At 46.2% G+C, this 20,075-nt stretch overlaps 1 protein-coding gene across 1 annotated transcript in view; it reads left to right on the forward strand.

Annotated features, from left to right (window-relative positions):
* ANXA3 (annexin A3) overlaps positions 1–20,075 on the forward strand; it is a 35,364-nt gene that overhangs the window by 5,777 nt on the left and 9,512 nt on the right. The window contains exons 3-7 of the mRNA XM_083398647.1: positions 2,297–2,384; positions 8,052–8,146; positions 10,841–10,954; positions 12,944–13,034; positions 19,923–20,002. Coding sequence (XP_083254773.1) covers positions 2,297–2,384; positions 8,052–8,146; positions 10,841–10,954; positions 12,944–13,034; positions 19,923–20,002 — 468 coding nt within the window. The remainder of the gene's footprint in view (positions 1–2,296; positions 2,385–8,051; positions 8,147–10,840; positions 10,955–12,943; positions 13,035–19,922; positions 20,003–20,075) is intronic.

A 20,075-nucleotide genomic window follows, 5' to 3' on the forward strand; every position in this document is an offset into this window, starting at 1 on the left:
TGCTAGCAGGTGCCAAGTTGGAGAAGGCTGCTCTGCGGGAACTGAAGAGCCACAGGCAGTTTAGTCCGTTACAGAAACAAGGAAGGAAGCAGAAGATGGAGACAGCAGCTCATGTCTCCACTTCAGCAAACATCCTGGAGCCAGCAAATGCGTACAAAGCTTGTGTACAAAGCAGAGTAATGCCCACATGCAAGACTTTCCTGACTCACTGTCTACCTGGCTTCAGCCACAGTTTGTCTCCACGATGTGAAGGATTGGCTTTCTCTTTGCACATTTCCAGCTCTTCCTCTCAGCCTAGCACGCACAGTGCGCACTGCTGCACCAGCAGTCTCAGGAATGTGCGAGCTGCATGTGTGCCTTTCATTGTTCTTGACTATTGCTGAATTTGAACACGTTCAGAGCCCCACGCAGGCAGGATTTTGGCATCAGGAAAACGCTTCGCTTTTATTTCTTAGTTCAGTGGATGAACTAAGTCAACATTCCTGAATGGCTGAGCTCATAAGCTCCTGGGGTGTGTGTGTATGTGTGTGTGTTTTCCCTTATCCACACCCAAGTGAATTTCCTCTGGCCTCCTCTGGTTAGATCAGATCTTATAAGCAAAAGGCTAGGACTTTGATTTGTTTGCTGCCCCATTATATTTTAAACTTAGAGAGGCTTATGAACATACATCTTATTTTAATGAATTGACTTTTGTGCAACTTCGGAAAGCTTTTACAGAGTCACGATTAAATACAATAAACTCTGCTTATAGAGATGGGAGACACAGAGGCATACCAACAAACAAACGTGTCTGCATTAGAGTATGTCTTGAAGTAGAGGACCTTATGCATTATATCTTGCACTGCCCCTTATATAATGAAGCAAGAGAAGGATTTTTAGCACCTATAATGACAAGGTCCTCTGGCCAGAACACCTCTGACATGATTTTATATCTCCTCGCAGACACAGATAAGTATGTGATCTGGCGTGTAGCACTCTTTGCAACTGCCGCTAGGAAAATTAGAGCAAATTATATAGCCAAGGTAGCCACCAACTGTAAAGGAGATGAATTTATTTGACCCTATCTACATCAAGCTATATTCTATCTTTATCACCAAACTCCGAATAGAATTGCACATTGTATTAATTAACCTTATTTTTTAATATATCAGTGGCCATGTGATAATTTTAGCTTATAAATTTTATTGTTTATTTACAATGTCTTAACTTGTATATTAAGGTACTTTTATAGCTCTGTTTAGAGTAGCTAATGTCTTGATAATGTTAACGGAGAAATCTGAGGGCTCCCTTGGACAAAAAAACAAGGACACCAACCAGGAATACTGGAGCAAAACAGCAGCCAGTAGGCTTGGTCTTTATTGAAGACTGTCGCGACAGGACAGCCACAAGGTGGAACAAGATGGAAGCTCCGAACAAAAGAGCCCCCAGACTTTTATTAGCTTCTAATCCCCATGTTACACTCCCCCAAACTACATCACTCTTACATCATGAAAGGGGAGGTCTGGTGGCAGTAATCTGAGCATCCTGGACCCTGCCCCACGGTTCTCCTTTATTATATCCATCAAAACTTATTTACACTGTTGAATTTATCTTAATGCTGCCAATGTTTTCAAGTGTACACAATCCCCCCCCACCATATATTCAATAAACATTTTCCAATCTTCTTTAAATGTACCGTATTTTTCACCCTATAGGACGCACTTTTTCCCCTCCAAAAATGATGGGGAAATGTGTGTGCGTCCTATGGGGCGAATGCAGGCTTCAGGAGAGCCCCAGCGCCAGCACCACAAGGTCGGGGGACAGAGGGAGGCGGAACGCCGCCATCCCGCTGTCTCCCAAAGTGGTTTGGAGGCTGACAGCGGGGAGACCCCGCCGCCAGCCCCGCAAGCTCCGGGGACAGTGGGGAGGCGCAGCGCGTCTTCCCGCTGTCCCCGGACCTGATCTGAAGGCGGGCGGCGGGGAGAAGAGTGCTTCTCCCCGCTGCCGGCTCCACAAGCGCCTGGGGGGGAAAATTTTTTTTCCCGTTATTTCCCCCCCAAAAAACATGGTGCGTTCTATGGGCCGGTGCGTCCTATGGGGCGAAAAATACGGTATGTTCTTCTTGTTCTCTTATTCTATATGTTAGATCCACAAGCTGCACATATTCCATCAGTTTAAGTTGCCATTCTTCTTTAGTTGGCCCTCGCTTGTTCTCCATTCTTGGTATAATAATGATAATAATAATAATAATAATAATAATAATAATAATAATAATAATAATAATACACTTCCTTTCTCCCTGCTCTCCCTATTTTAGGTTGGCACTAGGGGAACGATTCGGGATGCTCCCGGCTTTAACGCATCAAGAGATGCTGAAGCAATTCGGAAAGCAATTCGGGGAATAGGTAAGTGGTCTCGGTCCTCTGCGTCCTTCTCTGTTTCAGGCAGGCAGCCAGGCAGGCAGAAAGAAGATCTGGTCATATGTTGCCTCACCCTCCTAGGATTTCTGCATAAACACCATCTTCTGCATCTGGCTCAGCCTGCTTCATGTTGTCTTAGTGTTGCACCAGCTCTTGTGGTTCTGATGCCTGCAGTCACCTGCAGCACACTGTGCAAAGCAACCACTGATAATCCCAGATTAACTTTAGGATCAGCCTGAGGGCTTCCCTAGTTGACCCTTCTGTCTCCAGTAGAGTCCAACCATGTAGCTCATGTGGAGTAGGTGTTGTAAACAAAAATTGCCCTTTTCCCTTATGGGGTATCCAAGAGCCCATATAGAGTCCTTACATAGGTTTCCTATTGGTAGGAGAAGATAACAGAGGCCAACCAGAGAATATTGAGTAGCAAAGTAGCTAGTAAGCTTGATCTTTATTGATCTGTTGCAACAGGGTGCTCCCCTCACCCGCAGGAGAGGAGGAGGAACCCAGAAAAATGGTGCGCAAGGCCTTATAAAGACTTTTGAAATTGCCACGCTGTAGATCAAGACCACCCCCAGAAACATCATACATACATCACAGAAGGGGTGTAACCTAAGACCACCCCTCAGATACATCATACCTACATCAGAAAAAAGGCAGTCTATAACAGGAATTTGAATGTTGTTTTTCTCCTGTCTAGCAGGTTCTCCTGTCTAGCAGGTTTCCGTGTGCGGCTCTGGCTCGCCAGAGCAGCGATGTCACGCTGGCCACGTGACCCGGAAGTGTCTTCGGACAGCGCTGGCCCTTGGCCTCTTTGAGTGAGATGGGTGCACAACCCTAGAGTCTGTCAAGACTGGCCCGTACGGGCAGGGGTACCTTTACCTTTACCTTTAGCAGGTTACTTGATTGGATGCCCTGCTTACTTGATTGGATTGCCTGGGGAGCCTGGCCAGTCTTTTGTAATGATAAATACTTAGTTCCTGCGCCAGGTCACAGGCTCATACCCTATTCATATCTTAAATGTGCCCTTAAGACAGGATTTGTGAGGAAAGAGACAATGGGAGGTTTCCCACTTTGACCTTGCAGACAAAACATTTGCTCAGTTTAGGAATCAAAATGGTTCCAGGTCGGTCTTCCTGTGCTGATCTATGTACGTGCTTGGTTGGTACGCTTATAAACATTACCATATATCTAAGCCTTAAAATTCCTATCACATAGGTAAAGATAAAGGGACCCCTGAATGTTAAGTCCAGTTGCGAACGACTCTGGGGTTGCGGTGCTCATCTCGCTTTATTGGCCGAGGGAGCTGGCGTACAGCTTCCGGGTCATGTGACCAGCATGACTAAGCCGCTTCTGGCGAACCAGAGCAGCACGCGTTTCCGCCGTTTACCTTCCCGCTGGAGTGGTACCTATTTATCTACTTGCACTTTGACGTGCTTTCAAACTGCTAGGTTGGCAGGAGCTGGGACCGAGCAACGGGAGCTCACCCCGTCGCGGGGATTCGAACTGCCTACCTTCTGATCGGCAAGCCCTAGGCTCTGTGGTTTAGGCCACAGCGCCACCCACTCAACAAAATATTTGAAATACGATAAAACATCAAACATTAAAAACTTCCCTAAACAGGGCTTCCTTTAGATGTTTTCTAAAAGTCAGGTAGTTGTTTATTTCTTTGATGGGAGGGTGTTCCACAGGATGGGCGCCACCACCAAGAAGCTCCTCTGCCTGGTTCTCTGTAACTTGGCTTCTCGCAGTGAGGGAACCGCCAGAAGGCCCTCGGCACTGGATCTCAGTGTCCGGACTAAACAATGGGGGTAGAGACGCTCCTTCAGGTACACAGGGCCAAGGGTCAGCACCAACACTTTGAATTGTGCTCGGAAGCATACTGGGAGCTAATGTAGGTCTTTCAGGACCGGTGTTATGTGGTCTTGGCGGCTGCTCCCAGTCACCAGTCTAGCTGCTGCATTCTGGATTAGTTGCAGTTTCCGGGTCACCTTCAAAGGTAGTCCCATGTAGAGCACGTTGCAGTAGTCCAAGCGGGAGATAACTAGACAGCTGCCCTGGACACAGAATTGACCTGCGCCTCCATGGACAGCTGTTGAGTCAAAGAAAGTTGCCTTATACTGAGTCTGACCATTGGGGCATCAGACTCAGTGTTGCCTACACTGGATGGCTGCAGCTCTTCGGGATTTTAGACAAGGTTGTCCGCCAGCCCTACCTGGAGATTGAACCCAGAACTTTATGCATGCAGATCAGATGCTCTACCACTGAACTATGGCCCTTCCCAGTGTTAGTCATATTCAGAGCAGGCCCACATCGAAATCGGTGCACATGAAACTTGAGGCTATTGATTTCAGTGAGTTTGACTCAGTTGCAAACGAACAGCTAATTATTCCATGCCAGCTTAGCAATTAAAACTCTCCTGTGGTCCACAGAAATGATGATCTGCAGTTCTTGAATTTAATTCCATTCATCCTGCCGAATCAGAGTTGCTTGTACAAGAATGAGAACAAAGTTATCTAAACAATTCATTTTCCCACGGTTTCCCCTTTTTCCCTTCTGTGCCATTGATCCAATAAGTTAACACGACATGTTTAATTAAAGCTCCGCACTTAATTTCCCACTCAGTGATAGCTTCAGTTCCCCCCTCCCTCCAGTTGGCATTTCTGCAGCCAATAATTAGTCATAAATTAATTAAATCTCATGTCCTGGTCTTATCCCTTCCAGAAAACCCAAATTCATTATTTTGTGATCTGCTTCTGATAGCTAACAGCTATCGACGGAACTCTCCTCTGTGAATTCGTTGATTTATCTTTTAAAGTCGTCCAGCCTATAGAGCATCACAAAAGGACTGGTGGGTGCTCTTCCAATGCACATTCTGCAGGGGTTGCCATATTGTGCCATTGAGGGGCTTGTGGCAGCTGTCGTGGCTGGATGCAGAGGAACGGTGGGAGGAAACAGCTGGGGAACCCCTAAGAGAAGATGCCTCAGAGCCAGAGGATGATGAGTGGTCAGATGGGGGAAGAGGGAGAAGACTGGGAGGAGGAGGTGTCGGAAGCTGGAGCAGTAACAGGGCTTAGTGAGCAGGAAGAGGCTGTGGTGGAGAGCAGTCCAGACTCAGAGGTAGAAGTGGAGGCTGAAGAGGGGTGGAGCCAAGAGGCAGAGATGAGTCTGGCTGGTGAAGAGGCATGGGTGTCTCCCCCTCCTGCTGCGACCAGCTCTCATCCCCACTGGTTTCCCAGAACCAGAAGAGGGATGAAGAAAGCGGAGCAAAGGCAGACAAAGCAACAGAGTCTCAGATTGCTCCGGAAGGTCCTGAGGGAGGAGGAGATTAGGCAACTGGGGGACGGTGGGAACCTTCAGTCCTCACAAATGACTCATTGCAGCAAGACCTACTGGGAAGAGTTGCTGTGGCCTGGCCTCCTGAGCTGTTTTGTTTCGTTCCCCCTTCACATTTGACAGGAAATATCTTTCCCCGCGGCGGGGTGAGCTCCCGTCTTTCGGTCTCAGCTCCTGCCCACCTAGCAGTTCGAAAGCACCCCTAAGTGCAAATAGATAAATAGGTACCGCTTTATAGCGGGAAGGTAAACGGCGTTTCCGTGTGCTGCGCTGGTGCTGGCTCGCCAGAGCAGCTTCGTCACGCTGGCCATGTGACCCGGAAGTGTCTCCGGACAGCGCTGGCTTCCGGCCTCTTAAGTGAGATGAGTGCACAACTCTAGAGTCGGACACGACTGGCCCTTACGGGCAGGGGTACCTTTACCTTTATCTTTAATATCCGAAGTCTACAGAAACGCTTTGTCAAGCAGCCGCAAAACTCCTACATAACATAGATGTATCCTGCTGGCAACTCTTAAATTCTCTGAGAATTACCAGAGAAGTAGTTGCATTCTCTTTCATATCACAGGTGCAGAGCTGCAGGTTTACTCAAACCAAACAGACTCAGGTTTTCATCAGCTATGCATGAGGAGGACACAGGCTTATATTAACATTTATTTCAATTTGCTGAAGGGTTTATGAGCGTGCAAGAAGTCAAAGAGTTCTCTGTACACTTCTCTGTATGGGACTTAACCCCTTTCCATCACGCACATCGTTCTCATATTAGTACTATTATACATTGGAGGTATTATGTCAATCCTGCTAGTGTCTTGACCTCTTTACAGTTCTTCTTTAAATATTCAATAAATTTACTCCAGTTATTTTGGTATCTTTGGTCTCCCTGGTCCCAGATCCTCCCTGACAGTTTGGCAAGTTCTGCATATTCTGTCAACTTCACCTGCCACTCCTGTATAGTTGGTATATCTTGTACTTTCCATCTTTGGGCCAGAAGGTTTCTCGTGGCAGCCGTAGCATACATGAACACCCAGCCTGGCAGCGGCCAGTCCTGAGTAGCGCACATGATTAGGACCAGGGTTTTCTTTTTTGTTGGGCATAAAGCAGGAACACAGAGCCTTTGTGAGCCCGAGGGCCACATTTCCTCCTGGGCAATCCTTCGAGGGCCACATGGCTTCTGAGCGGGGCCAGAGCAAAAGTGGGTGGAAGAAAGAAGGCAAACTTCACCTGTGTGCAGTAGGCCAATTTCTACAACACTCCTGGCATGAACAGGGAAGCGAGGTGTAGTGGTTAGAGTGTTGGACTAGGACAGGGGTCTGCAACCCGCAGCTCCGGAGCCGCATGTGGCTCTTTTACACCTTTGCCTCGGCTCCGGGGCGGATACTAGTGAGGGGAGGAGGCGCATTGTGCGCCCCGACACTCCCCACTGTGGCAGGCGCTGTACTGGCTGTGACGTCGCATGGGGGCGGTGCGTGTGTTAGTCACGCACCGTCCCGACGTCACCTTCCCGCCCGCCCGCTACATTGTAAGGGGCATGTACGCTGGTCACTGCATTGAAAGGGGGCATGTACGCTGGTCACTGTTTTGAAGGGGAGAGAAGAACACACACACACAAAAAGGTAACTTGTTAATTTAACTTTTATTTCTATGAGGAGGAGTAATTCTGAGGGGTCAAACAAAGAAATAATAAAAAAAGTGACAAAAAAGATATTTTTATAATGACGAGTTTTGCGGCTCCCAGTTTTTTTTTCTTTGGAAACGGGTCCAAGTGGCTCTTTTTGTCTTAAAGGTTGCAGACCCCTGGACTAGGACCTGGGAGACCAGATCCTCAACTCAACCCTGAAACTCGCTGGGTGACCCTGAGCCAGGCATAGTCTCTTGGCCTAACCTACCTCACTGGGTTGTTGTGAGGCTAAAATGAAAGAGGAAGGAAAGCTACAGTATGCATGCCACTTTGAGCTCCATGGAGAAAAGATAATAATAATAACAACAACAACAACAACAACAACAACAACAACAACAATTTATTTATACCACGCCCTCCCCAGCCCTGACTGGGCTCAGGGCGGCTAACACCAAATATGAAACAATTGATTGAAATGCAGCTTAAAAAACAAGATTAAAATACAACATTAAAACATTAAAATGCAACCTCATTTAGGGTAGGCTATAAATGTAATAACGAATCAATAAAATATGTTGTAGGGAGTAGCAGATTGCAGTGGATTTAAACTAATCATTTGAATGTGATTATTCTGATTTTTTTAGCTTGGGAGTTGAACCACTTTTTAGACTTTTTCTTTTAATCGGTTCTGTTTTGCATTTTAGGTACTGACGAAAAAACCCTGATCGACATCCTCACGGGAAGATCGAATGCTCAGCGGCAGCTGATTGCGAAGGAGTACAGAGCGGCTGCAGGAAAGGTATGGTTCAGAGATGATCTCTAGGCTGCAAAAGACTCCATCAGGAATAAGGGGGCTGTGTGTTCTCTTGTGATGATGCCATTAAATATGACCGCTCACTTGCTGGATCATCACCTTGTCGTGGTGAATCATAGAATCATAGAGTTGGAAGAGACCACAAGGGCCATCGAGTCCAACCCCCTGCCAAGCAGGAAACACCATCAGAGCACTCCTGACATATGGTTGTCAAGCCTCTGCTTAAAGACCTCCAAAGAGGGAGACTCCACCACACTCCTTGGCAGCAAATTCCACTGTCGAACAGCTCTTACTGTCAGGAAGTTCTTCCTAATGTTTAGGTGGAATCTTCTTTCTTGTAGTTGGGATCCATTGCTACGTGTCCGCTTCTCTGGAGCAGCAGAAAACAACCTTTCTCCCTCCTCTATGTGACATCCTTTTATATATTTGAACATGGCTATCATATCACCCCTTAACCTCCTCTTCTCCAGGCTAAACATGCCCAGCTCCCTTAGCCGTTCCTCATAAGGCATCGTTTCCAGGCCTTTGACCATTTTGGTTGCCCTCCTCTGGACACGTTCCAGTTTGTCAGTGTCCTTCTTGAACTGTGGTGCCCAGAACTGGACACAGTACTCCAGGTGAGGTCTGACCAGAGCAGAATACAGTGGCACTATTACTTCCCTTGATCTAGATGCTATACTCCTATTGATGCAGCCCAGAATTGCATTGGCTTTTTTAGCTGCCGCGTCACACTGTTGGCTCATGTCAAGTTTGTGGTCAACCAAGACTCCTAGATCCTTTTCACATGTACTGCTCTCAAGCCAGGTGTCACCCATCTTGTATTTGTGCCTCTCATTTTTTTTGCCCAAGTGCAATACTTTACATTTCTCCCTGTTAAAGTTCATCTTGTTTGTTTTGGCCCAGTTCTCTAATCTGTCAAGGTCGTTTTGAAGTGTGATCCTGTCCTCTGGGGTGTTAGCCACCCCTCCCAGTTTGGTGTCATCTGCAAATTTGATCAGGATGCCCTGGGCTTGCAAGTTCCTATGACCCTTGTGAGCGAAGCCATCGGGAATCTCTTACTCCCAGCAGGGTGTCAGCAACTGTAAGGCAGGATTCTGGGCTAGATGCCTGGCCTGATCCAGCACGCCTCTTATGTTCTTATCAAACATAAGAAGCAGGAGACCAGCCTTCAAAATGCCCCACTCGGCCATGAAGCTTGCTGCAGATGGTGTCATCTCAGACTAACATTAGTTGTTCTTGCAAAGCTACCTTGAGATCCAGCCAGTTTATAGCATCCTGAATTTTTTAAGGACTGGGCAGAAACAGGGTGGTGAAGGAGATGGCAATAGGGGGCAGTTGAAAGTAGGGCTAAAGTGTTGTGCCCGGTATGTATGTAGGACACATGGGTGGGGGGCTATGAAGCCATATGCTTCCTCAACCTCGGCCCTCCAGATGTTTTGAGACTACAGTTCCCATCATCCCTGACCACCGGTCCTGCTAGCTAGGGATCATGGGAGTTGTAGGCCAAAAGCATCTGGAGGGCTGAGGTTGAGGAAGCTTGCCATATGCTATCAGGGTGTATTAGGGAGGATCCCTGGGAGGTTAGGAGTGTTAGAATTCCTGCTCCATGATTGCAGTCATGGGATTGTTGTCTTTCACATGACGGTATATGTTTTGACTCTACAAAGTGGGAAGTTTGTTTGTGTTGTTGTGTTCCGTGAAGTGGGACTATTGTCCTTTGTCTTTTCCCCTTTGCTGTCTGATGCTAGAGAGAGGGAGCCATGTTGCAGTGCTCCGTGTGTGTTTATATGTAAATAAAGTAGATTAGCCAAAATGCTGAGTTGCTGAGGTCTGTTATGCAAACTGCGTAGACTCTGCGGATCCCTAAGTGTGCCGGTGTCTGTTGGCATTGGTCGCTGTGATGTTTGGGCTGAATAAAGCTTTTGAAGCTCCCGAACGATTGACCAGAGGGAGAGAACATGCCAGTAGGGCATGTGTCTCTGCCAAGGTCCTACTCGAGAGTAGGCTGAGCTCCTGACAAGGAGGTCAGGTCTCTTCAGTCCAGGATGAGCAGAGATCTAATTATCAATTTGCATGGCTGGACCACTTCAAGCTGTAGGTGACACATAATGGATTCTCCTCTCTCTCTCTCTCTCTCTCTCTCTCTCTCTCTCTCCGCTCCCTCCCCCCCTTTCTTCCATGTAGACAACCTTCTCCTAGTTTTCCAGCTGCAAGGATCTTTTGGATGGAGGAGCAGTCATTCCTAGCGCACCCTCCCATGCGTGTTTATTTTCTTGCTGCTCTCATTATTTTAAATTGACATTGCCACCTATCAGTAAATATTTGCTGGGCACCTTGCAAACAAAGCATATTCTTAAAAACGCAGCATGTAAACGTTAGCATCAGCGATGAAAGACATCAAAACAAACAAGCCATGCTTGCAACAGTGATGGAACGAAACCATGTGCAGCCCAGATTTAAAACCACAATTAAAACAAATTTTGGCTGCTTAATGTGCTGTGTGAAGTGGTCTTGCCCAGGCACGGGTTTTTGTCCTCACTGAGAATGAAGCTACAATTAAAAGAGAGATTCGGTGGATGGTTTATCTCTGTTGTAAAGGGCAGGCCGTCCTTGGAGCCTGGATAGGATTTTTGACAGCGAGAAACATTGACAGCTTTGTTTCTTTCTCTTTTTGAAAAGGATATGAAAGATGCTTTGAAAGGGGATCTCTCTGGCAATTTGGAGCGTATAATGGTGGCTCTTGTAACGCCTCCGGCAGTGTTTGATGCTAAACAACTGAAGAAATCCATGAAAGTAAGTCTTACGAAGGCAGCACTGCGCCTTCTGTTATTTACTCATTTGGGAAATTTCGCTTGCCATATTTTTTTTGCATCCGCTGCTGTTTTGAGGAAATTAAAAGATGGCCATATTGCATTGCAAGAATGTGTTGCGTTCTCAAAGTAAAGGAAGGATATTTACTTGAGGCATTCCCAAAGTAAAGGAAGGATTGAACTCTGATTAATAAGAATACACACAGAGACTTGAACCAGCAAAACTCTGGGAAGGGTGCTTATAATGCTCTCTCTCCCTCTACCCCTCAGCCCAGGTCGTTTTATTCACAAAAGAACTTTTTACAGAGTGTTCGGAAGAACCAATCAGATTTCTTCTGAGCAGTTCCACAAACCCACATGGGGAGAAAGTTAAACCACTATAACTAATTAATCACAGGGTAAACAAAGAACAGAACTACAAAGAAGAGCATTTGGTGACCCTGGAGGTAATAAACAAGCAATACATATGATAAGAAGGATGGCCAGGAGGACAGTGACCATTATCACCTTAATGGGAGATCTGTTTCCTGGCCCTAAGATTAACATCCGACATCAAATAAACTTGCCCACTCTCTTTATGGCCCAGGATGCATGCCTGGCAAAGCAACTGGGCTGTGTACGTGACAAGAGAAATGGGCAGCAGAGGCAAAAGGGCATGAAGAGGGGATGAATATAGAATCTTATGGGATTTAATCAGAAATTATCGTCAATATATCAAACCCAGTCAACACAATGCTTTCATCGTGGACACGATGGCTTGATGTATATTTTATCATTCCTCATGGTAATCCCATCTGATCCCTACAGAATGTCTCATTTTAAATGAAGTTGTCTTCGCACATGGTTTGGGATTCAGAAAAAGGCATGTGGAGGTTGCAGCCACTTTCAAAGCTGGACCTCTGCTTGCCATTTCCCTTGCAGCAGTTGTCACTTAACGGAAGAGACAAGCCGCTCCATAAAACTGAGCAGCAGCTAGCCTCTTCAGCAGAGGAAGAGCAAGCACAGCTCCACCTCTCCAGACAGTTTCCTCTGGTGTATGCATGTCTCTTCTCTGGATTTTGGCCCCAGAGGACACACAGATGTTCTGGTTCAGGCATGACATTCCGTCAAGGACCATCACATTTGTGTCAATGAACTGGGACGCTATGTGCTGTAAATATCTTTCTCAGTGCCACCAATCCTTTCAGAGGGCAGCTCAGTTCTAAAATCCATACTTTGGACCAGCAGTTAGTGGATTGATCAATTCATTGGTCGATGCTTTCGGCACCCATTTAAACTGTTAGCTCACACCATTGACTGTCCGCCAGCGGTGTTAACCAATCCCGGTAGGTGCAGTCAAGGGAATGATAAGCCCCCTGCGGCTTCGGTGAAAAAGTTAAGCACTCACTTAAAGCCCTTGTGTTGATGTCAGTTAGGAGCTTAGATGTTCTTGGCTGAATTGTCTTCAGTCCATCTCCCTTCTGCTGCCATGAATCTTCGGGATGTTACCGCCTCTGTTGACATTTTGTCTTTTGGCTCTTCAGAAGCTTGCTAAATGCTAGATCCCCAAGGAGGCCCTACAATGGAAACCTACAGTGGAAAGTGCCTAAATCATAGCATCTTAGTTGGAAGGGACCCCAAGAGTCATCTAGTGCAGCCACCCGCAATGCTGGAATCTCAGCTAAAGCACCCATGACAGATGGCCTTCCAACCTCGGCTTAAAAACCTTCAAGGAAGGAGAGCCCACCATCTCCCGAGGGAGACAATTCCATTGATGAACAGCTCTTACTGTCAGATAGTCTTTCCGAATGTTGAGTTGGAATCTTCTTGTAAATTGAAGCCATTGGTTCAATTCCTACGCTCAAGGAGCAGGAGAAAACAAGCTTGCTCCATCTGAAAGCCCTTGAGATATTTGAAGATGGCCATCCGATCTCCTCTCAGTCTCCTCTTTTCCAGGCTAAACAAATCCTCTTACTCTTCTTTTTGCTTCTAGGGCACTGGAACGGACGAGCATGCTCTGATTGAGATCCTGGCCTCAAGGACTAGCAGGCAAATGAAAGAAGTAGCCCAGGCATATTACACAGGTAACGATGACTTTGAGTAAAGGGATTCTAGTCAGGCAGGTGCCGTAATTGCTATTTTTCCAGCAGAGAATGCTAGCTGGAGATCGGTCAAAGAGGTTTCTTCAGTCATTGCAGGAGGCTGGGTGGGGATAGCTGAGGAGTGCAATTCTGGAGAGGGTGAAGCAGGCGGAAGGTAGTCTGTTGCAGTGGAATGCCGTCCCCTTCAGACAGTGTGGTGTAGTGGTTAAGAACGGTAGACTTGTAATTTGGTGAACCGGGTTCGCGTCTCTGCTCCTCCACATGCAGCTGCTGGGTGACCCTGGGCTAGTCACACTTCTCTGAAGTCTCTCAGCCCCACTCACCTCACAGTGTTTGTTGTGAGGGAGGAAAGGAAAGGAGAATGTTAGCTGCTTTGAGACTTCTTCGGGTAGTGATAAAGCGGGATATCAAATCCAAACTCCTCCTCCTCCTCCTCCTCCTCCTCCTCCTCTTCTTCTTCTTCTTCTTCTTCTTCTTCTTCTGCCACCAAGATTTTGAGCATCTTCTTTCCCTGCAAACAGAGGCTTCTTGGAGGCTGACTTACTTGGTGCTCTGATGAGTCAATAATGTTATAAATCTCAGGAGTAAATCTGGCAAAGTTAACCTGAGATATCTGAGCAATCTCTTAAACAGCTTGGAGTAATGTGTCAGGCCCTTATAAATCTTAGCTGCTTTGCCCTTTGAAAATATATATCGCAAGAGTCATTAAACCCAGCTCCATGGTTTCACTTTAACAACGGGGGCCAAACTCCTCTCCAGTCCTCTAGTACTTATGTAGTTGGGGCCCTTCCAGAAATCCTTTTGAATGTACGTCCAGGATGATTTTTGTGCTTTTTGGTGCTGCCAAGGGCGTTCAGATTTGATCACACCTTCGATACCCTTTGTGCAAAGTTTTGGGGCAGTCAGATCCCTTTTCTTGATAGTGTTCGTATCCTCGCTTGATTCTCTTAAGATCAACTACATATACAGATTCTGTTGTGTCTTCTCCAGTAACCTGTTCTGAATAGTCATTGATTCATGTATTCATTTATAAAGGAAGAAAAGAAAATGTGAAGAAAGGGAAACAGGGAGAAAAGAACAAAGCCCAAAAGGGCAATGTAACACATTAAGTAAAGTCAAATTTAAATGCTATAGTTTATTATATAGATATGATTGACATTATTATCCTAATCTAAATATGGTTACCAATAACCCACCACGTTGTGTATTAAAGCTCTCCGGATATCAATATATTTGTCCAAACAAAGTCTGTGTCTATAGTCAACCGGTTCGTACCTGTAATTGTCATGAAACCAATGGAACAAGCAAGCAGCTATTAAACCAGCCTTTCTCAACCTGTGGGTCCCCAGATGTTGTTGAACTACAACTCCCATCACCCCTAGCTAGCAAGGCCAGAGCTCAGGGATGATGGGAGTTGTAGTCCAACAACATCTGGGGACCCACAGCTTGAGAACCACTGTATTAAACCCTCATCCCCTTTACTCAGTTTTGGCTGACATCAGCTGGTCACTTTTCTGCTTGCTGGGATGCTTGGCAGGCCTTCCTCCTTGCAACCCATCGCCAGATTGCTTCGGTTCTTAGAGGTCCTTTCCTGGAAAGGATCCTCTTCTGCTGCGTTTCAGAAAGATGAATTGCTGAGCTGTAGAGAAGCTGAGCATGATGGATTGGACAGTTTAATGCAGCCAGCCCAGCGGAGTCTATACTTGGAGCCAGTACAGCTCTGGGGGTAGCAGCGAGGCCCATGGCTTTGATTAATATCTGGAAGATTTATGGCTGTTTTCCTGGTGAAGTGGGTAAAGCTTTTCACTAGGAGTGCATTTAGCTTCATGCTCGAGCACGGCGTATTCTAATGGGGAGCCCAGGCAAATAACACAAGTTTGGAGAGCACGTTTATTTAGCCGTGATGGACTTCTTGGAGGCCTGCTGGCATTGCAAGCGAACGATTGTGGTTAATTGCTTGGCAATGTCCTCTAAAAGCAGGCGGGGGGAATCTCCGGCCCTCCAGCCCTTTCCATTTGGCCCTCAGAATTCTGTCCAGCTGTCCAGCTACTTTCTTGGGCTCCATGATCACTGCAGGTGGTGACAGCAGCCACGAAATTAAAAGACGCCTGCTTCTTGGGAGAAAAGTAATGACAAACCTAGACAGCATCTTAAAAAGCAGAGACATCACCTTGCCAACAAAGGTCTGTATAGTTAAAGCTATGGTTTTCCCAGTAGTGATGTATGGAAGTGAGAGCTGGACCATCAAGAAGGCTGATCGCCGAAGAATTGATGCTTTTGAATTATGGTGCTGGAGGAGACTCTTGAGAGTCCCATGGACTGCAAGAAGATCAAACCGATCCATTCTTAAGGAAATCAGCCCTGGGTGCTCACTGGAAGGACAGATCCTGAAGCTGAGGCTCCAATACTTTGGCCACCTCATAAGAAGAGAAGACTCCCTGGAAAAGACCCTGATGTTGGGAAAGATGGAGGGCACAAGGAGAAGGGGAAGACAGAGGACGAGATGGTTGGACAGTGTTCTCGAAGCTATGAACATGAGGTAGACAGGAGTGGAAACAGGAGTGCCTGGCGTGCTCTGGTCCATGGGGTCATGAAGAGTCGGACACGACTAAACGACTAAACAACAACAACAACACAGCAACAGGAAGTGTATCTCTTGAATTGAGGCAGTGTTTCCAAGCTTGGGTCCCCAGCTGCTAAACTATAACTCCCATCATCCCTGACCACTGGTCCTGCTAGCTAGGGATGATGGGAGTTGTAGCCAAACAACAGCTGGGGACCCAAGCTTGAGAAATGTTGATTAAGGTTGGAAACAGAACTGTTAGATTCCAAAACTAAGAATTTGTCAAAAATGTATAATCTGCTGTTGAAATGGAATACTCAGGATGAAATGGTAAAATCAGCTATGATTAAATGGGCACAAGATGTTGGACATAACATAATGATGGCTGACTGGGAACAGTTATGGACCACAGGTATGAAGTTTACGGCATGTAATGTCTTAAGAGAGAATATTATGAAAATGATATACAGGTGGTACATAACACCAGTCAAGCTTGCAAAAATTTATCATTTGCCCTACAATAAATGCTGGAAATGTAAAGAAACTGAAGGTACATTCTTTCACCTTTGGTGGACGTGCCCAAGGATTAAGGCTTTTTGGGAGATGATATATAATGAAATGAAAAAGGTATTTAAATATACCTTCCAGAAGAAACCAGAGGCCTTCCTCCTGGGCATGGCCGGCCATTTGGTGTTAAAGAAGGATAGAACTTTCTTCATGTATGCTACAACAGCAGCAAGAATACTTATTGCAAAGTATTGGAAGACACAAGATCTACCCACCTTGGAAGAATGGCAGATGAAGGTGATGGACTATATGGAATTGGCGGAAATGACCAGCAGAATCCGAGACCAGGGAGAAGAGTTGGTGGAAGAAGATTGGAAGAAATTTAAAGACTACTTACAGAAATATTGCAAAATTAATGAATGTTAGAATGATGTTGAATTGAGGTTAAGTGGTTTTTAGTAATAATGTTATGGAGGAATATGTAAAAACGGATTGTTAACAGGTGAAAATTCAAAGTTACAATATATTTAGATCAAAGATAAGGATAAAAGTAAAGAGGGAAAGGATTTGCTGAATAAATAAATTGAACTGGAATACAAAGAGGGGAGGTGTGGGGAGGTCCGGGAAACAAGCAAATGCAAGATAAGTTATGAAAGATCGAATTGTTTTTAATTGTCTTTTATTTTTGTATTTTTCTTCTTTTTCTTTTTCTTTTTGTAATGTCCTGAAAATCTTAATAAAACATTTTATAAAAATAAAAGAGAGAGAAATGTTGATTAAGGAGGAATGTGTGTGTTGGGGGATGAGCAGGCAAGTTTCAGAAGAGGCGGTTCGCTACTTGACCACCACCTTGCGTTAAGCTGGCCAGCTGAGAAATACAAATTTATGTTTATTCATTTACTGCATCCCTACCTCACCTTTTTTGTCCAAGGAGCGCAAGCACAAAGTTTTCCTCGCTCCTCAGTGAATCCCACAACAACCCTTCGAGGAAGGTTAGGCTGAGAGACAGAAGCTTGCCCGAGATCACCCAGTGAGCTTGAGACCAAGTCAGAATTGAACCCTGCTTTCCCAGGTCCTAGTCTCAACCAGGCATGTCCAAAGTCCATTTCGGGGTCCTAATTGTGGATACCATATTTTTCGCTCAATAAGACGCACTTTTCCCCCTCCAAAAATTAAGGGGAAATGTGTGTGCGTCTTATGGAGCGAATGCAAGCTCCATGGCTTCAGTGATAGCAACGCGAAGCCTCCGAAGTGCAGCGGGAGCGCTCCTGTCGTGCTCCGGAGGCTTCGCGTTGCTTTCGCTGAAGCCTGGAGAGCGAGAGAGGTTGGTGCGCACCAATCCCTCTTGCTCTCCTGGCTTTGCTTCGCTGGAGAGGCACTGCACAGTTTTCCCTCTCTGCGCAGCGCCCCTTCAGCGAAGTGGGAGGAGAAATGGGAGGGAACCAGGCAGAGGGCCTTCTCGGTAGTGGCGCCCTCCTTGTGGAACACCCTCCCACCAGATGTCAAAGAGAACAACAACTACCAGTCTTTTAGAAGACATCTGAAAGCAGCCCTTTTTAGGGAAGCTTTTAATGTCTGATGTATCACAGTATTTTAATATTCTTTTGGAAGCCGCCCAGAGTGGCTGGGGAAACCCAGCCAGATGGGCGGGGTATAAATAATAAATTCTTCTTCTTCTTCTCCTCCTCCTCCTCCTCCTCCTCCTCCTCCTCCTCCTCCTCCTCCTCCTCCTGCCGCTTCCCTGAAGGGGCGCTGTGCAGAGAGGGAGAGATTTTTTTTTTCTTGTTCTCCCCCTCTACAACCAGGTGCGTCCTATAGAGTGAAAAATATGGCATTTCACCCCTCCCATTGCAAGAATCTCCTGACAATGTTTTCAGAAAGGAGGGGGCGGCATCTGCTCGTCGCTTCTTCCGCTCCAGCCTGACTCTGTGGGAGTGTTATCTGTGTAGAGATAAGATGACTGCTTAAGCAACTGTATCCCTCATGCAGTCCAGTAGCCTCCGATAGTCATTCGTCTTTAGTTACTAGTTTATTTTAGTTTGCAGATTTTAAGAATAAAGAAGTTATGCTTCAGAGCCGTCGTTCGTGTAGTTCATACTCTACTGTGCTCCGCTGACTTTGGCACTGAGTTTGGTCTCACAGCTCCAAGTTGTGAGTCCATTGCACTTAGACCTGCTTCCCTGCAGTGGAAGGTCTCTGGAAGTGCTTTCCCAGCTCGCATGGCCCAGTCGGAGCTGAAGAGGTTGAGCCCAGTTGCTCAAAGGCGAAGCTGACACTAATCTGGCCCACCGGTCAGTTTAATCTGGCCCCTGTGGCAGTTTATTTCCTGGTTGGTTGGCCCTTTGGTGGGCCCTCACGGCCCTTCACTTCATCAAGTCTGGCCCTCTTTGAAAAAAATCTCGACACCACTGCTCTAAACACTGCACTGCACTGGGTGTTAAATCCTTTTGCCATTGGTTGCCATTGGTTTGATTCAATTTTATAATGAATGATTTTAGAGTGTTGTGTTGTGTTGTGTTGTACTGTTGTACAGTGGTGCCCCGCAAGACGAATGCCTCACAAGAGGGAAAACCCGCAAGACGAAAGGGTTTTCCGTTTGCAGAGGCACTTCACAAGACGAATTTCCCTATGGGCTTGCTTCGCAAGACGAAAAATGACGAAAAATTTTGAATTTTTTTCCCCCACTTCAAAACCCCTTTTCCTGAAGCGCTAAGCTGCTAAAAGCATTTTAGCAGCAAAACCGCTAGTCCCCCAAGCCTTAGAAAGCCGTTTTTAGCCCTTAAAATGTCAATAGCGCTAATAGCGCTACTCCGTCAATGGGCTTGCTTCTCAAGACGAAAAAACCGCAAGACGAAAAGACCCGCGGAACGGATTCTTTTCGTCTTGTGAGGCACCACTGTACTGTTTTATTGTTGTTAGCCGCCCTGAGCCTGGCTTCGGCTGGGGAGGGCGGGATATAAATAAAAATTTTTATTATTATTATTATTTATTATTTTGATGCTGGACTCTATGCTTCCTTTATGGCTTTGAAGTTGGCCCATAATCTGCCCCTTGGGACTGACTCTAAGGCAAAGCCGTACCTTTCTTCTATTGACAAAAGGGTTGACTTAACATCTGCCTTTATCAGAATATTATCTAACTGGCATGACAGCAGGGTGATTTAAGCAGGTCCATTCCGGCCACTAAAGGTCCTTGCCGGTTCTCCAGAGGTTCAGGGTGAGTGAGGTGGCCTGGGAGAGGCCATTCTCTGTGGCAGCCCTTAAATTGTGCAATTTACTCCCACATCTGGCATCTTCATTATCCAGCTCCCAGGATACCTTGCAGCTTCTCCAGAAGAACACACGTTAGCCTGTGGTCCGGAGCTTCCAAGAATAAAGTTCAGCCATTAAGGCCTTTCTAGAAATTTCCTCCATGCTCCAAGGCCATTGTAAAGCAAAAGGCATCTTTCAGATTTAGGATAATGAGGCACAGCAGCTGTCTGGCCCTTCCTTAAACTGCTGGGAGAAACTTGGTTGGAACCAGTTTGGGTAAACATGTTGCTGATTTCGTGTGAGATGGCAAGCATTTTTTTAAAAAAATAATACTTGAAATTTTGGGAAACAAGGCTTCAGTTGTGTGGAGCAGACTCTCTTTGCCCGTGGGCCAAAATTAGAGCTGTAGAATCAAGAGGACTCACATTCGCACTTCTGTGGCCTTTGTGAGGCTAAAGATGGGGTCTACACCCTGGGAATTGTCGTACACATGGCATTTCTTACTGTTACTGGTCCCTGAAATTTTGCTTATGGGTTTTTTCTTTCCAGTTTATAAGAAGAGTCTTGGGGATGACATCAGCTCCGACACATCTGGCGACTTCCGACAAGCCCTGTTAACTCTGGCCGATGTAAGAGAGCCTCCAGAAATTATCTTGTTATCTGTGCCTTGCCCGTTTATGGCCAGGTTGGGATTCCAAGATT

Source organism: Podarcis tiliguerta, assembly GCF_965153285.1.
Source record: "Podarcis tiliguerta genome assembly, chromosome: 9".
Taxonomy (NCBI): domain Eukaryota; kingdom Metazoa; phylum Chordata; class Lepidosauria; order Squamata; family Lacertidae; genus Podarcis; species Podarcis tiliguerta.